The following is a 20,149-nucleotide window of genomic DNA, read 5'->3' on the forward strand; positions in this document are numbered from 1 at the left end:
GGTGGTGCCTATGTTTAGTGGATTCAAGTCTGTAGCTCGCCTGATGCCAGGAAGTCGGCAGTTTCTTTTAGTGAGCGGCAAAAATATTTTTCACGGGCATGACAGTCTGGGTAGCTTAACAGCCTTCTTTCCGAAACGAAATGGTCAGCCTGGAAATATTATATCTCTCCATAAAAGGCTGTCATCCCATCTAGGTAGATGTTTTTGTCGAAACACAGCCATACTGTGAGAATGACACCACCTTAGTCAAATTTATTTCAGACAAGAGAGTTTCTAATTAGCTCCTCTCTCAATATCCAAAGCAGTGACTCACTCCCCAGCGCAGCAACCCTGTGCTGGGTCTCAATTGTTACCAGGTGAACAGAACCGTCAAGAGACTGGATTTAGTGAGCAGAGGAAAGTTCTGTTGGTTTGTACAGCTGAAGGCTGTTTTTTGCTGATTCGGCTCCTGTACCAAGGTGTGGTGGAAAGTGATTGAGGGTCTTCTTCTTCTTGTCCTACCCTAGTGGGGAACAGAGTCTTTACCTAGTGGGTGACATGTGGTCTACAAATTGTGGTGGACTAAGAGCCAGTGGCAATTTCCAACTTTACTGACAGTTTAACTGCAAATAATATCTGGCATACCGGGTGTCACTAGGTTGAACTTCTTACTCTTGAGTTGGTTGCCTGATGTTTGACAATTCCAGCACACACCATCGTGCCTCTTAGTCTAATTGGTTTGGCCAGACCAGCGAATGGAGCCACCTCACACTGAAATCTGCCGGGGTTTCACGGCCCTGATGGGGAAGTTTTCTTCTTTCTAATAATCAGAACACGAGTCCACGTAGTTTGCAAATTTTCGTGGATGCATCAGGACGTTTCACCTGCTGCAGCGCGCCGCTCCTCACCCACAGCGTGCTGTTCTCTGCTGCCACGTGAATCAAGGTGAGAGGGTGAAGATATGCTGCAACAGTGTAGGGTTGTTGAATGATATTCACACTCCCTGTTCTCCAGTGGACCACAGTTTGTGATATACTTGGTCGTAGTTTATTCCATTTGAACAGAATTTGACCTCCCAGTGTATTCGTGTAAACAAAGGCTGCATTGTCAAAAGAATTAATTCAGGAGAGAATCTGTATAGTTTTCACCAATGAATTCTTTGCCAATCAAGAACCATCCATTTTTCTGATCTGCGATTGTAATTTTTTTGTAAGAGCTATCAGGTGGCTGTAGTTACAAAAGGATGAGTAAAACAAATTGTCAGATTTGTAAACTTATATACGCCACTGTACTTTATGCCTGAACTATTCACCGTTTTTATTTTTTGTGGTAATAAATCGGTACCCAGCAATTCAAGGTTTAATTTTATTGAATTAGTTAATTTGATTGTTAATGTGAGTTCTGAAAGTGAGTGCAGATGTAGGCAACGAAAGTGTCATGAGTATAGTCATTAATTCCACAATAAAATTAATGATGTAGCTCACGATTTGAAAGTTGTCGAGAAGATAGTATTTCTCTGTATGTAAAGACAATATTTGTCTCTCTCAAATATATTTATGATTAAAGCAAGCGACTGCTTGCAGCCTTTTTGTTAATGCACTCATATCTACCTTTCCTCGAGTTTTCCTGGAATATTACTGGAGATAGGTCCAAATAAGACTGCAGGATCAAAATTTTGCATTCTTTATTAAAATCGTATCAAAAGTGTGAAGAAACTGTCAAATTTCTTCCAGTCATTTGTTGCACTGATTTCATGTCAGCATATCTGCTCTATTCTGCTGTCTGGCGATACTCAAAGGGATTGTCTTCCTTTGGATCCCTGTCCCTGCTGTTTGCCCAATCAGTGCAGTGGCAGTGTCTACATGGCCCTCTTGCTGCCTCATGCAGTGGCGTCCTCCCTTCAAGATCTCTAGCGTTGGGGTCAGCTGAGGCCCCAAGCAGCAGCCGCACCACAGGTGTGTGGCCCTCGTACGCAGCCAAGTGCAGGGGTGTGACTTGTCTGCGGTCCCTGGCGTCGACCTCTGCCCCAGCCTCCAGCAGGCACTTCACCGCTTCCACGTGTCCGCTCTCCGCTGCCCTGTGGAGAGCTGTACTCTCGCACTCGTCCCGAGCCCTTACGTCTGCCCCTGCCGCCACCAGTGCCATGATCTCCTCCATGTCCCAATCCTCAGCTGCGTCCATGAGCCTCCTGCGGCCCTCCTCTCTGGAAAGGTTGCTGTACAAAACACAAATTATCACACTTATGCAAGCACACGTACCTGACAGAGAAAGCGATAATAGAACAAAACAAAACTCTTCTCAGTGCATATCCGTCCAGCAACAAACCTGATACGATACAAAAAGAGAGTGGAACTGTGTACATTAAGCTACAGAGATTCTGTTGTACCCCTTGTCAGATTCTTCATTCAACTATCCATTAAAAATTGCTTATTCAGTCACTCAAGAAATTCACTTGCCATATTTATTTTCACGTTGACTCATGCAAGTCAGTTCCTGTTACCTGAGGATGCTTCTTGCAGCAAACACCGTCTCTCTCTCTCTCTCTCTCTCTCTCTCTCTCTCTCTCTCTCTCTGTGTTCAGTCCAATCATTTGCAAATTTCGTAATACAGCCTCACCAAATAGTGAAAATCGGTTTCACACACAACCACCTAGCAGCCAGTTCCCTCCACACCACTCCCTGTGCAAGGGACCCCGTGCTCGCTCCTAACTCATGTTCTGGATGGTGGAGTTGCTTTAAGTCTACATAAGCTGTGACGTTCGTATGAGCACTTCTGTGCCTCAGAGGTTTTGGCTAATAAGAGGTGTATGCAGGAAAGGCCTGGAGTCGAGGTGAAGATTTCTGCTGTATGATATGACAAAATGGGGCTTCTGAAATCAGATATTGAACTGTGAAGCGTATGCAAAGAAAGCCAGATATAAACTCAAATCACAATTTAGCTATGACGATGACTGTGATGAAGGTTAAGACAACCATCAGCAGGAATCGATATGTAATCAACTAGATACTGAAGTACTGAGGAATACAATTCAAGTTTGCAGTTCCATGACGCTGTAGATAATGCAATAACGAATATTACAATTCTAAGATCAGTTGAATGGGAATGGACTTTTCTAACAAATGCAGGTACAGGAAAGGAAACCTGAAGAAATCTTCGTGAACAGGAAGCACATAAAGATAGAAGTACAGAAATAGAGGTCACTAAAGAATGGGAAGGTAAAGCAATACGGCTGCAGGAAGAACTAGAAGAACCTTAAGTGATGTCCGTAGGAAATAAATTCAGCACATACAATAGTCTAAGAAACGGTCAATGATATCTAACACTGTGTGTCAACATCGAGAACTTTAAAGAGATACCACCATTAAATGCAAGAAAGTTGGGATGGGATACACTGAAGACCTCTTGAGGGGGAGGAGCAATCTGAAGACATGAAAAAAGAAATGGAAGTCTAATTGTAAAAGAAAGGTGATTCAGTATTACTCTGATTTTAAGAAGGCTTTGGAGGAGGAGGAGGAGGAGGAGGAGGAGGAGGAGATTAGTGTTTAACGTCCCGTCGACAACGAGGTCATTAGAGACGGAGCGCAAGCTCGGGTGAGGGAAGGAAATCGGCCCTGCCCTTTCAAAGGAACCATCCTGGCATTTGCCTGAAGCGATATAGGGAAATCACGGAAAACCTAAATCAGGATGGCCGGAGACGGGATTGAACCGTCGTCCTCCCGAATGCGAGTCCAGTGTGCTAACCACTGCGCCACCTCGCTCGGTGAAAGGCTTTGGATTATTTGTGCACGAAAAAAGCGGGATGGTTAGATAACACTCGTCGGGATTTTCTATAATATGAAGATAGTAACTGCTCTCTAAAGAACAGACACCATTGATGACCGTGCAGCTTCTCTAGAATAAATAATTAACTGAAACAGTCAGCCGCCGACAGGTGATGTTAATATAGCTCGGTGGGGACAGCTGAAAATGTGTCCCGACTGAGGCTCGAACCTGGGATCTCCTGCTTACATGGCAGATGCTCTGAGCCACGAAGGACATGAAAAGCGCGACTGCAGGGACTTCTCTCTTGCACGATAGCTGTGAGACCCACACTCCCAACTGTCCACAATCTACATACGTTATGTACCTAACATATTTGCCCATCCACTCATTACTCGCGCAACCTGAAGTGACGATTCCCACCGAGGTATGTTAACAACACCTGTCGGCAGCTGAGGGTTTCAATTAATTATTTTCTATAACGATTGTGGAAGGTGGCAACCAAACAATTATAGAACTTTGTCTGCAGATTTTATGAGACCATAGACATACCATCATACTGAAGAAACTATCTTGACACTGTAGAGGCGAGCAACCTTTGGACAATGAGCCCCATAGATCATTGGTCCAAGTTATTGAAGATAATACACAGATGAACGTAAGAGTATTTAAGATCTTTTAGCAGACCAACCGTTCTTGGCCATAGAAGTGGAAAATTATGAAGGTTATTGCAACAGCGGTACTTTACGAAATATAGCAAAGCCATCGAAATGTTGCTATGTTAACCTCGTATGCTTACTCAAGCAGCATGTGTGACAAACCTTCCACTCTGGCAGCTGCTGAAGTGCTTAACGTACTTGCTAAAGGGTATAGCTCAGGCCAAACATGCTCAACTCGACTGAGTACTTGTAACCAACCCAATTATATTAAAATGGTTTCTGTGGTGACATCTCTACCACTGTGCAGTCTGTCCTGAAGCTATCCAATGCTAGAGCAGCCGCTACAGGCTGCAGTGGGCCAACAGCGGTCCATGGTAGCAGTCACGACCAGCAGCACATGGTCGATGGGTCACTGCCCACTGTGTCGCCAAGCAACTGCCTTCCGACCGTGAGGAAGTTAGCCAAGGATCGCGCCACTGCCACGCGAGGGGCTGCTGAGCGTGAAGAAACACCACTGGCGGAAGAGGAAATTGTGTGAAAGGGTACAGTCAGCCAATGCATGGTCCTGAGCGTCAACAGTATTTGAGGCAGAAGAATTACTTGGGCGAGCCACAGCCATCCTGCACTGGGCTGCTGCAAGATGTATTAATAATGAGTATTAAGCCTAACAGATCGTTTCCGCAGCACGTCCTTACATCCATCGCCCATGTTCAGCTACTGACTGTTACACACCTTGTCAGAGTTGCTGCGACTGTTCACCACGACATATGAACCTACAACTTACAGAGCAGCGAATCAAGAGTTTTTATTTATTATGGAGAGTTTGGCATGAGAAAGTGTCAGTACCATGCTTTGTGGGAGGTTTTGTTAAGAATAAGGATCTGTGGATATGTCACTTTAGAGGTACTGGTAAACAGGATTCGCTAGTATGTCAGAGGGCAGGAAGTGGGCATGCAATGCCGGCCTCCCCTTCCGAACTCTCCCAGCGCTTTGGGCGAGAAGAGGTCGCTGCCCACCGGCCACCGTGTCCTGTGCAGACACTGCTGCCTTTCCTGAGCATTATTCCAATGGCCCAGTCTGGCATCTGCCTTACTTGCGATTAATCTCACATGGTCTTTCCAAGTCGAATCACTACACATACTCTTACATATATAACTGCTTAAAGTTATTATTATGCAGTTGTGTAATCACACAGTGAAGGGGTTTCTGTCTATGTATTCTCAATACGTTACACTTACGAGATGTGTTCAAAAGGAAGCCGCACTTATGAAATGGCGCAGCAACCAGCAGAGAGCGCGCTTCAGCTACTGAGCGCACTTAGCGGCAGGTTTCGATAAAAAAACTGCCATTTGCCTCGTGTCGCTCGGACAATTAGCCAATTAGCAAGTGAACCATAGCCACTGAAGTAAGCACGTGTACAGGGCGTGAGATTCTGCAACGAAGTTTGCGAAACCTTTAGAGAGGCATTTCAAATGCTTACACAAGCATGTGTGGGCATGACTGATTCGCACGCGGTGCTTGGTTGATTGGTTGTTTGAGGTTAAAGGGACCAAACAGCAAGGTCATTAGTCCCTTGTTTCAAATAGACGCCATTCTGCTAACGGGACATCTCAGAAAAGTCAGAACAATAAAACGGGAAAAGGGAAAAACGTAAAAGGGCAGTCACGTTGTCATTAGTAAAAACAAATGAGGGAAGTCGGCAAGAGAATGAACCCAACACTATGCTGAAGCAGCATAGGCAAGACCACCTGTGACTTAAAAGGTACAACTGCTATAATGCAGAAAGTACGTATGGGAATAGAAAAACTAACCAAGCCTTAAAAAGAAGGGGTAAAAACAGAGTAAAAGGGAAAGAAAAGAGGATTCCGGTCAGGGAGGTGAATCGGGAATCTCTGAACACTGCCTACAGTGGGAGACATCCAAACACTCACCGCCCTGCCCCAACACCAGAGGGAGATTAAAAACTTTAAAACTGAGAATAAAAACCACTCTCCCGGAGGAAACCGAGAACCAGAGAGACCATCCGGGAATCGTCAGCCAACATCAAAGGTAAAGTGCGGGGAGTCTGTACTTAGCACACAGAGCCAAAAGAAGGGGGCATTCAACCAAAATGTGGGCTACTGACTGGAAGGCTCCACAACCACATAGAGGGGGTGGCTCATCACGCAAAAGAAAACCATGGGTCAGCCTGGTATGGCCAATGCGGAGACGACACAGTGTGGTCGAGTCCTTTCGGGAGAGGCCGAAGGAAGAACGCTACGGGCCTGGTGTCACCTTAATTGCACGAAGTTTATTAGACAGTGGAGTAGCCTCCCAAGAATTGGCCCATGACTGTGCGAAGTGGGATTTGATGTGAAGCCGTAAATCCGCTGCAGGAGGGGTTACGGAAAACGGGGGGTAAGTAACTGCTCCCACAGCCAAACGATCAGCGAGCTCATTACCCGGGATACCCACATGGCCAGGGACCCAGAGGAAGTCAATAGAACAAGCAGCACGGTGAATATCTGCGAGATGGTCATGGATGGCAGAGACCAATGGATGGCGCGAAAAACACCGGTCAATAGCAATAAGGCCACTCATCGAGTCCGTACACAACAGAACGCGATTGTGTTGGGATTGTTTAATAAAGGTAAGGGCCCGGGAAATTGCCATCAATTCCGCAGTAAACACCCCACATGTAGGTGGCAGCAGATGATATTCCGTTCCAACAAAGGACATGAAGGCATACCCAACATGATCAGCAGATTTAGAGCCATCAGTGTAAAAAACAACAGCATCCCGAAACTCCCATAAAATTTGGCGGAACAAGGTACGGAACACCACCGGAGGGATGGAATCTTTCGGTCCGCGGCGGAGATCCATCCGAAGTCGAGGCCGAGGAACTAACCAAGGAGGGGTGGAAGACGCAAGGCGCAGCCCAACCGGTAAACCCGCCCCAGGGCGAGAGTCGGGTGGGCGACGGCCATGGTCTGGGAACAGGATAGAATAGGAAGGATGAGTGGGAGAAGAACGGATAGTGAGGGCATAAGACACCAGAAGCTGGGACCGCCGAACAGAAAGGGGGGGGGGATCCCAGCTTCTACCAGGAGACTATCAACAGGGCTAGTAGGGAAGGCACCGGTGGCCAAACGGATACCACGATGGTGGACTGGATCCAGCACGTGCAGTGTGGAAGGAGCAGCTGAACCATAAACTTGACAACCATAGTCCAAACGTGACAGAACTAGAGCACGATAAAGACGGAGGAGGAGGGAACGGTCTGCACCCCAAGAGGAGTGGGCAAGGAAGCGAAGGACATTGAATTTACGGAAACATCCTACCTTCAGGAGTCTGATATGGGGCAGCCAAGTGAGCTTGTTGTCGAAAAGAAGACCCAGGAAACGAAACTGTGGGACCACAGGCAATCGTTGTGCGTCGAGATAGAGCTCTGGATCAGGGTGGACCATAGTACGGCGACAGAAGTGGACCACCCGCGATTTTAAAGGAGAGAATTGAAACCCGTGTGAGTGGGTCCATGCAGAGGCACGCCGTATAGCCACCTGGAGCCGCCGTTCTGCAGATGCCATCGAGGAGGAACTAACCCAAATGCAGAAATCATCCACATACAGGGCAGGAGCGACCAAGGGACCGACAGAGGCCACAAGTCCATTGATAGCAATGATGAAAAGAAGGACACTCAAGACAGAACCATGTGCGATGCCCGTCTCCTGGGTCCTTGCAGAACTAAAAGCAGTACCTACTCGAACTCTCAATGACCGATGGATCAGGAACTGGCGGATAAAAATCGGGAGTGGGCCCCGAAGACCCCACTGATGAAGTGCAAGTAAGATGTAATGGCGCAGGCCGTGTCATAGGCCTTGCGAAGGTCAAAAAACACTGCAACCAAATGGCGGCGCTGGGAAAAAGCCTGCTGAACTGCGGATTCCAAGCGAAGTAAATGATAGATTGGAGATCGTCCCTCTCGAAAGCCACACTGGTAAGGGGACAATAGATCCCGAGATTCGAGGACCCAAGTGAGCCGACGGGCTACCAGCCGTTCAAGTAACTTACAACCAACATTGGTCAAACTAATTGGCCGATAGCTGTCAACAGATAGGGGTTCTTACCAGGCTTAAGGACAGGAACCACAATGCTATCGCTCCACTGAGAAGGGAAGTCACCCTGGAGCCAGATACGGTTAAACACCCGAAGAAGACGTTGCCATTGTGGAGCACTGAGATGTTGAAGCAGTTGGTTATGAATGGAATCTGGGCCAGGGGCCGTATCATGAGAAGAAGATAGAGCAGAAAGAAATTCCCATTCAGTAAAAGGTTCGTTGTAAGATTCTGACTCAAGTGGTGAAACATAAGGTGAGAGCTTCAACCTGCTGTTTTTGATGAAGGAAAGCAGCTGGATAGGAGGCTGACGCTGATGCCACTGCAAAATGGGTCGCAAGATGTTCTGCGAGAACTAATGGGTCCGTACAAATGCCATCTGGGAGGTGAAGGCCTGGGAGGGTGGACTGCCAATGGCAACCTTGGAGAGAGCGAAGTGTAGCCCATACCCGTGACAGAGGGACAGTGGAACCAAGAGGAGAAACGAATCGTTCAACATATCCGCTTCCTCTGTTTGATTAAATAACGGGCTTTAGCGCGAAGGCGCTTAAAGGTAGTAAGGCTGGCTACGGATGGGTGCCTCTTTAAGTGTTGCAAAGCTCGACGGCGATCACGGATGGCAATGGCAATGGCCGTACTCCACCACGGGACTTGCCGGCGACGAAATGGTCCAGGTGAGCGCGGGACAGCAAGGTTAGCAGCGCGAACAATCGCGTCAGACTCGTCACGTAGGACGTCATCAATACAACCCGACAAAGAGGGAGAAAACTCGACCTGTGCAGTGTATAGAGGCCAATCGGCGCGGTGGAAAGACCAACGAGGTAACCTGTCCATTGGGGAGCGGGAAGGGAGCGTGATAATCAACGGGAAATGGTCACTATCACAAAGGTCGTCGTGTGGCGACCAGTGTAATGAAGGGAGGAGAGAGGGAGAAGAAAGAGAAAGATCAATGGCAGAAAAGGTACCATGACCAGCACTGAAATGAGTAGGGGAGCCATCATTAAGAAGGCACAGGTCGTGGTCTGCAATAAATTGGTCTATAAGAATACCTCGTCTAGATGGAAAGGCACTGCCCCACAAAGGATGATGAGCATTAAAATCCCCAAGGAGGAGGAAGGGAGGAGGAAGTTGCTGAGGAAGGATGGTTTAGGCAGCAGGTGTAAGAGTCCTGTCAGGAGGGAGATAAAGGTTGCAAACTGTGACTGCAGAGTCTAAGTGGACCCTAACAGCAACCGCTTCCAATGTAGTTTGGAGAGGAATCCACATGCTAGCAATGTCTGTACGGACCAACGTACAAACGCCACGAGAAGCCCGCAAGGGTCCGACCCGATTTCGACAGAAAACACGGAACCCACGGAGGGTCGGTGAGTGAGCTTCAGTAAAATGAGAATCCTGGAGAACCACAGAAGCTGCAGAGTAGGACGAAAGAAGGGATTTCAACTCCGGAAGGTGACGAAAGTAGCCATTACAATTCTATTGGAGAACCACAGAACGATGGTTTAAATGAGGGCTGAACACGCTAAATCCAGTCATACCGCCGGGTCTCCACCCGTCACCGACAAAGAGGAGGCGACATCCATGAACTACAGGTCAGAATCCGGTTGTGAAGTCGGGGAAGGGACCTCTGGTGACACCAGAGGCTCTTTGTCCCGGGACTTATGTTTCTTCTTCTTTTCAGGCTGAGATTGAGGAGGGCTGTGTGGCATAAAGGAGCCAGCTGCAGCAAGATCAGGAACAGAAAGACTGAGCGACCTGGGGGCCGATAGACCGCGGCTCCCGCGGTCGTCGCGCGGCAGCAGACCTTTGACCTGGAAGGTGCCAGAAAGGGGCATCCCGGGAGAGGCGCCCTTGACCGGCAGACGCCGAAGGAGTGGGACACTTCTCCGGCTGGGGAGGGGGAGCAGCGCCCAGAGGAGAAGGTGTGGGAGCCGCAGGGGAGGGGGGGAGGAGAGGGGTCCGGGATGGGGGTAAGGAAGGGGGAGGAAGGGATGAAGAGGTAACCAAGGCGTAACTAGATGTCATGGACACAGGGTGCAATCTTACATATTTCTTACGGACCTCTGTGTAGCTTAAACGATCAAGGGACTTATACTCCTGTATCTTTTTTTCTTTCTTATATACTGGGCAATCTGGTGAACGTGGAGAATGACTACCATGACAATTTACACATACAGGAGGGGGAACACAGGGACTCCCCTCATGGAGTGGACGTCCACAGTCACCACAGAGGGTCCTGGGAACAGCGAGAAGACATGTGGCCAAAACGCAAGCACTTAAAACACCGCATAGGAAGTGGGATGTACAGCTTCACATCACAGCGATAGACCATAATCTTAACTTTCTCAGGAAGGGTATCCCCTTCAAAGGCCAGGATAAAGGCACCAGTATCAATACGATTATCTTTAGGACCCTTCTAAATACGCCGAACAAAGTGAACACCCCGCCATCCGAGATTGTCCCGAAGTTCCTCATCAGTTTGAAGGATTAGGTCCCTGTGAAAAAGCACACCTTGTACCATATTTAGAGACTGGTGAGGGGTAACGGACACAGGAATTGTGCCAAGATGGGTACAGGCACGAAGGGCCGCAGATTGGGCAGCTGAAGCGGTTTTTATCAGCAACGAACCCGACCGCATCTTGCTCAGGGAGTCCACTTCGCCGAACTTGTCTTCAATGTGTTCCACAAAGAATAAAGGTTTGACACTGGTGAAAGTATGTCCATCAGTCCTGGTGCAAACTAGATAATGGGGGAAAGGTTTTGCCCCTAGACGGCGGGCCTGACCATCTTCCCAGGGGGTAGCCATGGAAGGGAAGGCCGAAGGGGCAAGAGAAGCAGCACTTGAGGAATCAGCACCACGCAGAGAGACGGCCGCAGAAGAACGGCCAGAGTTTTGGACCCGTATGCGTTTCATCTGCATAGCGTCCGCCCTGATACCACCCAATCCGATCAGGGGCTCTCCTCACGGGCGCCACCCAGCCACAGCAAGGGCCGTCTGGCACGGCGGCCATTGCCGGGAGTTCCGATGCTCCAGGATGACGAGCAACCACTCCAAGGCATGCATGAGGAGGTCACGGCTCAGGTATCAGAAGTGTGATCCCTGTGTGTTCAGAGGGCTCAACCAAAAGGGTACATAGCGACCCCACCACACGGGCTGGCTACCGTGCTGGCTATGCACCGTAGCATCAGACGACGTGAAAGAAAAAGGTGGAATGTACTAGGAGGGCGCACGTCGGAGACACTAGGTAAGGTGCTCTTCCCCAAATGGCTCACACTACGGAAGAGAAATTTTGGAATGGAGGTCAAACCCCAGAGGGGGACCAAGGAATGTCCCAAGGAGGAGATGATTGCGCAACAAAGCCCGAGTGTAAAACCAACAGAAACAGGAGGATAGCAGGGGCCAACATAAGCAAGGACACCAATAGAGGGAGAGGAGAGGTCGAGGGGAAAGGAGCATGGAGGGGAAAGGAGGGGAAGGGGAAGGGAAAGGAGGGGAAGGGGAAGGGAAAGGAGGGGAAGGGGAAGGGAAAGGGAAAGGAGGGGAAGGGAAAGGGAAAGGAGGGGAAGGGAAAGGGAAAGGAGGGGAAGGGAAAGGGAAAGGGAAAGGAGGGGAAGGGGAAGGGAAAGGGAAAGGAGGGGAAGGGGAAGGGAAAGGGAAAGGGAAAGGAGGGGAAGGGGAAGGGAAAGGGAAAGGAGGGGAAGGGGAAGGGAAAGGGAAAGGAGGGGAAGGGAAAGGGAAAGGAGGGGAAGGGAAAGGGAAAGGAGGGGAAGGGAAAGGGAAAGGAGGGGAAGGGAAAGGGAAAGGAGGGGAAGGGGAAGGGAAAGGAGGGAAAGGGGAAGGGAAAGGAGGGGAAGGGGAAGGGAAAGGAGGGGAAGGGGAAGGGAAAGGAGGGGAAGGGGAAGGGAAAGGAGGGGAAGGGGAAGGGAAAGGAGGGGAAGGGGAAGGGAAAGGAGGGGAAGGGGAAGGGAAAGGAGGGGAAGGGGAAGGGAAAGGAGGGGAAGGGGAAGGGAAAGGAGGGGAAGGGGAAGGGAAAGGAGGGGAAGGGGAAGGGAAAGGAGGGGAAGGGGAAGGGAAAGGAGGGGAAGGGGAAGGGAAAGGAGGGGAAGGGGAAGGGAAAGGAGGGGAAGGGGAAGGGAAAGGAGGGGAAGGGGAAGGGAAAGGAGGGGAAGGGGAAGGGAAAGGAGGGGAAGGGGAAGGGAAAGGAGGGGAAGGGGAAGGGAAAGGAGGGGAAGGGGAAGGGAAAGGAGGGGAAGGGGAAGGGAAAGGAGGGGAAGGGGAAGGGAAAGGAGGGGAAGGGGAAGGGAAAGGAGGGGAAGGGGAAGGGAAAGGAGGGGAAGGGGAAGGGAAAGGAGGGGAAGGGGAAGGGAAAGAAGGCTGCAATGGCTCGGGGCCCTGTGCTTGCCACGCACGTATCCACAAAAGAGTTGTGGACCCCCTGGGGGGGGTGGGCGCACGCAGTGCTACGAGTGGTTTGAACATTTTTGAAAGGGCAGAATGTCTATATGACGACTCCAAGCATGGACGTCATTCCACCTCCACAGATGATGGCCATGTGGATAGCGTTTGTGGTGTGAAATCTTAACTGTTCAGGAAGTTGCTGAGGTGGTGGGCATTAGTGTAGCATCGGGCCATCAAGTTTTGAGTGAAAAACTAAAGATGCGTCGTTTCAGTGCAAAATTCGTACCGCGTTTGTTGACAATAGCAGAAATACCCGTGCTGAAATGTACAAGGAACTGCTCGTCGCTGTTCATGACTATGAAAACTTTAAGAACATCAGAACAGTCGATGAGATGTGGGTGTACTGTTATGATGTTGAAACAAGAATGCAGTCGCCGCTACGCATGGGCAAGGGGGCCACGTTGTCCAAGAAAGTGCGCAAGAGTGGCAAAATGGTTCGAATGGCTCTGAGCACTATGGGACTTAGAACTACTTAAACCGAACTAACCTGAGGACATCACACACATACATGCCCGAGGCAGGATTCGAACCTGCGACCATAGCGGTAGCGCGGTTCGAGACTGTAGCGCCTAGAACCGCTCGGCCACCCCGGCCGGCAGACTGGCCAAGATCAAGGTGGTGATTGTTGTGTTTACCTACAAAGCCTTTTCCATCATGAATTTGTGCCACATTGCGAGATGGTAAACGAAGAAGTCTACCAGGGAATCCCAGTGAGCATGAGCGATGCTGTGTGCAGGAAGAGGCCTGAATTCTGGGGAAACCAATCGTCACGCATTGTCTGCAGCTCTCTAGCTAAACTCCACATTCCCGTTGTGCCCCATCCACTGTATTCTCTGGACCTAGCTACATCCGACTTTTCCCATTTCCCAAGCTCAAAAACGCATTGGAACGACATTGTTCACAAAGTGTAGAGGAGATACTATGCGAAGAGAATCATTCACGCCATCCAACAAAATGTGTTCCAGGAGTAGTTCCAAAACTGGGTGTTGGTGTGGGGGATGGAAACGGTATATTGCCCTTAGAGGGGACTATTTTGAACGGGACAGTGCTTAAAATGTCTTAGAATAAGCGATAAAGCTGATACAGGAAAACTTCGGTTTCTTTTTGAACACATCTCGTACGCTGAGGGTCAACTGTGATTCATACAATTATATTGTGAAACTAAGTGGTTCTGGAACACCATCCTGTTTATATCTACTTCAAGAAATTTCTCTGTTCAGAACTACATACCGTTTTCTGTTTGCTAGAAACTCTTCAGTTAAATGACTATAATTATCGAAGCCGGAGAGATGAATTAAAATTCGTGCTGCTGCTCGGACTAACCTGGGTAGTCTTGCTTGCTAGGCAAGAATGCTACCCATTACACCACAGCACGATGGTCAACATTGCTGAACGATGTAATCGAAAATAAGCAGAAGATGTGTAGTGTGTGTTGGGGAGGGCACTCAACTTAAGTAGTTCATGCGGCTATGTTGACCATCGGGCTGTGGTGGTGTAATGGTTAGCTTTCCTGCCTAGCAAGCATGAAGACCCAGGTTTGCTGTTCATTACTTGGCAGTGTCTTCAATGCCTTCCAGAGGTGAAGGAGCACGAAATTAACGTGGGCACCTTTATCTACTGCTTTATGGATTTCTTAGGAGAACGGAACAAGGCGGGGTTCACCCAAGCGTCGTTTCCAGAGCCCATATTGGTACCTATAGAGGCGATTTTCAGTCTACAGACATGTTTCGATATGAGAGCGTGAAACGCCCCGAAATTCTACAACAGACCGACGTCATAGATAAAGATCTATATAACTGTGCGTCTGATCGACGACCTTTCAGAGAAATGGGAATGACTTGCGCTTTTTTTACTAAACATTAGGAACAGTTTAGTTCTCTAGGGAACTAGCTACACTGCTGCTCTAGAGGCGTAAACACTATCACATACTCTTGTCCTGTCTGGTCCAATTGCCTTCTCTGTTGAGCGACTTCAGTTGCTTTTCTAGCCCTTCGTCACCTATTTCGATGCGTCATTTTATCATTCATGCGAATGTTTAAACGAGGAACTATAGCTCCATGTTCCTGTGCGCAAGTTTTGGAAAAAGGCGTAGAGATGTTTCAAAACGAACATACGTGTTACAAAGTATTATTTTGTCCGAACTATCGATCGCTGTGCTTCGGCCCAGCTATTGGAGAAACGAATACATGGTCTAGTTTATATTAACAGCCGCTAGATGTAAGTTGTCTTCTGTTTTTCTTTGTAACCGTCGTATGTTTAAAATGGCTACTCCACAGCAGAAATCAGTTCGCGTTCTCCAGTTTGCGAATTGCAATTCCGCGATTACAGTGCAAAGACGTTTCAGGTTGAGGTACTAAATTGATCCTCCGATTCATTTTCTAACAACACAACGCACCCCATCACTGGAGTCGCCAAGTGCGTTAATATCCGAATGAAACTACTGAACCGTTGGATTGGTCGTCAAGGAGTTTGTGACTTAGTATGTTTCAGCTGGGCTCCACAGTCATCGGATTTGACACTCCCTGTCCTCTTCATGTGGGGTTTCGTTAAAGACGACGTTTATGTAGCATCACTCTCACAGAACCTGGAAGAGTTGAAGCACCAGATCCGTACTGCCGTAACATCTGTGACAAAGTATGGAAGGAATCCATGTCGCTGACTGAGGACTTACTGAACATCTGTAATACGAACCTGAGAGGTTCGTAAAGGTGTGTTTGTGAAGTTTCATATTCGTAAATCTTTAATAAGTGTATGCATTCGAAATACGTATATTCTTTTTGAAAGACCCAGAATTTCTATCATTTGTGCGTCATCCTATGCTCCAGTGCCATTATGACCAGTGTGTCCACGCGTCCGTTGCTAATGATTTAATTTAAGACCACAGCAACTTCAGTTTCCTGTCAACTCTGTAGACAATTTTACTTTCGAATTCATTGAATGCTTTATGCATAGCCTTCCATTCGCTATTTTTGGCGTCATTTAGTTTCTGTTTGCGAGGCTGTGGCTGCGTTGCAATTGTCGTAAAGTTCTCTTTGCTTCCGTGTCATCTTTGTAAAGCGATTGGGTTACCGCAGTGTCTCTTTTCCACCCCTCAATTAAGCTCGGCACATAGCATTCTAGAGTTTATTGTAGCGCGTGGTTCTAACTGAAGTGCAACTACTCACGGAGGCCTAGTGTGGCCTGTAACTATTGTATGGGAAAGAAACTTGGTAGATACGCTATTGCATTACTGCTTAGTTCCAATTATGGCCACCTGGTCCAAATAAGGCATTGTACACAGTATGAGAGTATGACAGCCACATTTTCATTTGGCAGGACATAACGTTAGTTGGCAGTATGTCTTTGCAGAAGTTCATTTATATTCACAGTAGCAATCGCAACAGTGCAATTAGAGAGAATCGCCGAAGAGAGGCCTGATGACATTAATTGGTTTAAAGAGGATAATGGAGCTAGAAAAGTTTGGTGCGGCACCTGGAAAAGGAAGGCGTACTATCCTGGTTGACGTTACTTACGTGGTTGCTGTTGCTGTAACTGACCATGCAGCATGGGCCCCGAGTAGTGTGTGTAGTTGCACAAAGATTGTCCATCCCGTGGTCAACGGTACGCAAAGACGTGTGTTCTATTTTACAAATGGTGGCCGTGCAAGGTCCATACTGGGCTGCAACAGATCTCACGACTCACAGCAACGTTCTGAATTACGAGGTGCATTCCAAGTTCTAAGGCCTCCGATTTTTTTTTCTCTGGACTGGAAAGAGATAGAAACATGCGCATTGTTTTAAAATGAGACCGTGTTCATTGTCAATACGTCCCAGAGATGGCAGCACCGTACGGCATATGGAATTTTACCGCCAGCGGCGAGAATGAGAACTGTTTTAAATACTTAAAATGGCGACGTTTTCCTTACTTGAACAGTGTGCAATCATTCGTTTTCTGAATTTTCGTGGTGTGAAACCAATTGAAATTCATCGACAGTTGAAGGAGACATGTGGTGATGGAGTTATGGATGTGTCAAAAGTGCGTTCGTGGGTGCGACAGTTTAATGAAGGCCAAACATGTGACAACAAACCGAAACAACCTCGGGCTCGCACAAGCCGGTCTGACGACATGATCGAGAAAGTGGAGAGAATTGTTTTGGGGGATCGCCGAATGACTGTTGAACAGATCGCCTCCAGAGTTGGCATTTCTGTGGGTTCTGTGCACACAATCCTGCATGACGACCTGAAAATGCGAAAAGTGTCATCCAGGTGGGTGCCACAAATGCTGACGGACGACCACATGGCTGCCCGTGTGGCATGTTGCCAAGCAATGTTGATGCGCAACGACAGCATGAATGGGACTTTCTTTTCGTCGGTTGTGACAATGGACGAGACGTGGATGCCATTTTTCAATCCAGAAACAAAGCGCCAGTCAGCTCAAGGGAAGCACACAGATTCACCGCCACCAAAAAAATTTCGGGTAACTGCCAGTGCTGAAAAAATGATGGTATCCATGTTCTGGGACAGCGAGAGCATAATCCTTACCCATTGCGTATCAAAGGGCACTACGGTAACAGGTGCATCCTACGAAAATGTTTTGAAGAACACATTCCTTCCTGCACTGCAACAAAAACGTCCGGCAAGGGCTGTGCGTGTACTATTTCACCAAGACAACGCACCTGCACATCGAGCTAACGTTACGCAACAGTTTCTTCGTGATGACTTTGAAGTGATTCCTCGTGCTCCCTACTCACCTGACCTGGCTCCTAGTGACTTTTGGCTTTTTCCAACAATGGAAGACACTCTCTGTGGCCGCACATTCACCAGCCGTGCTGCTATTGCCTCAGCGATTTTCCAGTGGTCAGAACAGACTCATAAAGAAGCCTTCGCCGCTGCCATGGAATCATGGCGTCAGCGTTGTGAAAAATGTGTATGTCTGCAGGGCGATTACGTCGAGAAGTAACGCCAGTTTAATAGATTTCGGGTGAGTAGTTAATTAGAAAAAAAATCTGAGGCCTTAGAACTTTAATGCACCTCGTAGCTCTTTGGTTTTACGTCATGTGAGCAAGCAGCATTCTATGGCGTGATGAGGCACATTTTACACGACACAGTACGGTGAGTACAAACAACTGCCGAATTTGGGGTATTGTTACACTGTGTTGAGCTGTAACAGATACTGCAGTCGCCATATGGAGACACTGGGTATGGATTCGCAAGGACCATTGTTCTCCATCCACGTTCTTTGGAGACAGTACACCCAGTGCACCTGTCAAGTGTACCGTCACAGTGTAAGTAAGTCTAGTAGCGTAGAAACCGAAGAATGGACATTACTATAAAAAGGTCACGGTAGAAAACGAGTGCATACCAGGTGACAATTACTGAACTACATGAAAAAAGTGACGAACTACAGCGTGCACAAACTTCATTCAACATGTAAACTTTAGTAAGGATATTCAGATTTCCGTTATGACATGCTCGATTGGCAACAATGTGACGCATAAGGAGAGCGAAATTCTGCATGACCCACTAAACTGTCTGAACGTCGATGCTGTCAAACATCTCCTGAATGGCTGCTTTCAGCTCAGTAACAGTTCTGGAGTTACTGCTGTACACCTTTTCTTTAACATAGGCTACCCTTGGGTAGCATCAAACACACTCCTGCTTCGTTGGGGTCGATCTGAGTTTTGCATCAACCCCATCTTGTAATCAGGGTCGCTTTACATAATGGGGATGGAATCATCTTCCAAAACCTTCACATACTCTTCAGTCACAGTGTCATCGAGGAATATCGCACTGATTATTGTGCACACACTGTACAGTCACCCCTTGAGACTGAAGAGATTTCTCGATCGCAATATGCGGATTCTCACTCTCCCATATGGGCGAATTTTGCTTATTGATGAACTCATCCAAATGAAAGTGGGCTTTATCGCTAAACCAAACCATATTCATCTCAAAATCAATTCTGTGAACAATTGTGTTGGCGAAGCACAGCAACTGTTCATGGGATGTAACAGCTGATGGAATTTAATTTCGTATAGGAAGAGAGGCAGGACTTCAACAACAATTTGTGTCAGTGTCTCCCGGATGATTCCCACCTATTTTCCAGCTTGCATGGAACAGTGCATGTCTTCGAAGCTTTCGGGCGTTTTCACCCATTTTGTACAACAGACATTGCCAACACTCATCAACACTACCTGATCTCTCAAATTTACAAATAAAATTCTTGATTGTTAGCACACTTGAACCAGTTGTCTTCAGCTATAACTGTCACAAACTTACAGCCGCAGGTGGGCTCTTATTGCTCGCATAGTAGGGCTTCACAAGCGCTACAGGTTTAGGCGCGCTGTACTGTGACATTTTCAATTGCACATGCACGTGTACGTTCGCATACTAACTACCATCGTGCTCCGCTGCCAACTGCGCAATTTGAACGTCCTAATGCAAACTGTTCAGAACTTAGGACTATTTTATTTCATTTAGTACAGTAATTGCCACCCTGTATATTTTGTTCAACCCGAAAAGCTCAGTTTGCCGCATCCTGTGTGAACACAGCAGATAGGAAAGCAGCGTGTCTACTGCATATGCAGGTATTGCATGAAATGTTGCATAGTGAGTACCTGAATTGTCGTGCCAGCGCCTCAACAGACTCCTTCACTGCAGTCTCTGGCGCCACCAGCTGCTGCGCTAGCCAGCTCTCAACCACTGCCGTGGCCTGCCCCACGCCTGCTCCCTCGCCAGACTCCTCCAGTGGTGCGCCCTGGCCGCCTGCCAGGCTGTCTCTCTCCGACTCTGCCATCAGTCACAGTCTGAAACACACACTGGAACATCAGTGGGTCTGTATAGTTGCCGCAAAGTAAGTGACAATACCCTGCAAGACGATTACTAATTGACAGATTCATCATTGTGATGAGTTTAAAGGCACTATACTAGTAACACACACACACACACACACACACACACACACACACACACACACACACACAGTTTTAACATGATAGGCAAAATAGAGTACCCAGGCAGCGTCTTGTACAATCTAGTCTAAAGGCACAACAACGTGAGGTGGAACAAAGTAACCTGCCATCTCATGAGAGTTCATCCTGCAGGAATCTACTCTCCCCTACCATAACCGCCTGAACACGAACTAGATGAGTATTGTGCTTTAGTATAAAATTCTGAACACTTTGGTAGGGGCCTGTCATCATCCTCAAGCATTTGAGGTAGTGA

At 48.0% G+C, this 20,149-nt stretch overlaps 1 protein-coding gene across 1 annotated transcript; it reads right to left on the minus strand.

Annotated features, from left to right (window-relative positions):
• Window positions 1–1,749: 1,749 nt before the first annotated feature.
• Window positions 1,750–19,721, minus strand: LOC124719832 (CARD- and ANK-domain containing inflammasome adapter protein-like). Its single transcript, XM_047245020.1, has 2 exons — window positions 19,543–19,721; window positions 1,750–2,194 (listed from the first exon to the last, which is right to left on the minus strand). Exons 1-2 carry the CDS (start codon window positions 19,719–19,721, stop codon window positions 1,750–1,752), a joined length of 624 nt encoding a protein of 207 aa, XP_047100976.1.
• Between the last annotated feature and the right edge of the window lie 428 nt (window positions 19,722–20,149).

Source organism: Schistocerca piceifrons, chromosome 11 (genome assembly GCF_021461385.2).
Source record: "Schistocerca piceifrons isolate TAMUIC-IGC-003096 chromosome 11, iqSchPice1.1, whole genome shotgun sequence".
In the NCBI taxonomy this organism is placed as follows: domain Eukaryota; kingdom Metazoa; phylum Arthropoda; class Insecta; order Orthoptera; family Acrididae; genus Schistocerca; species Schistocerca piceifrons.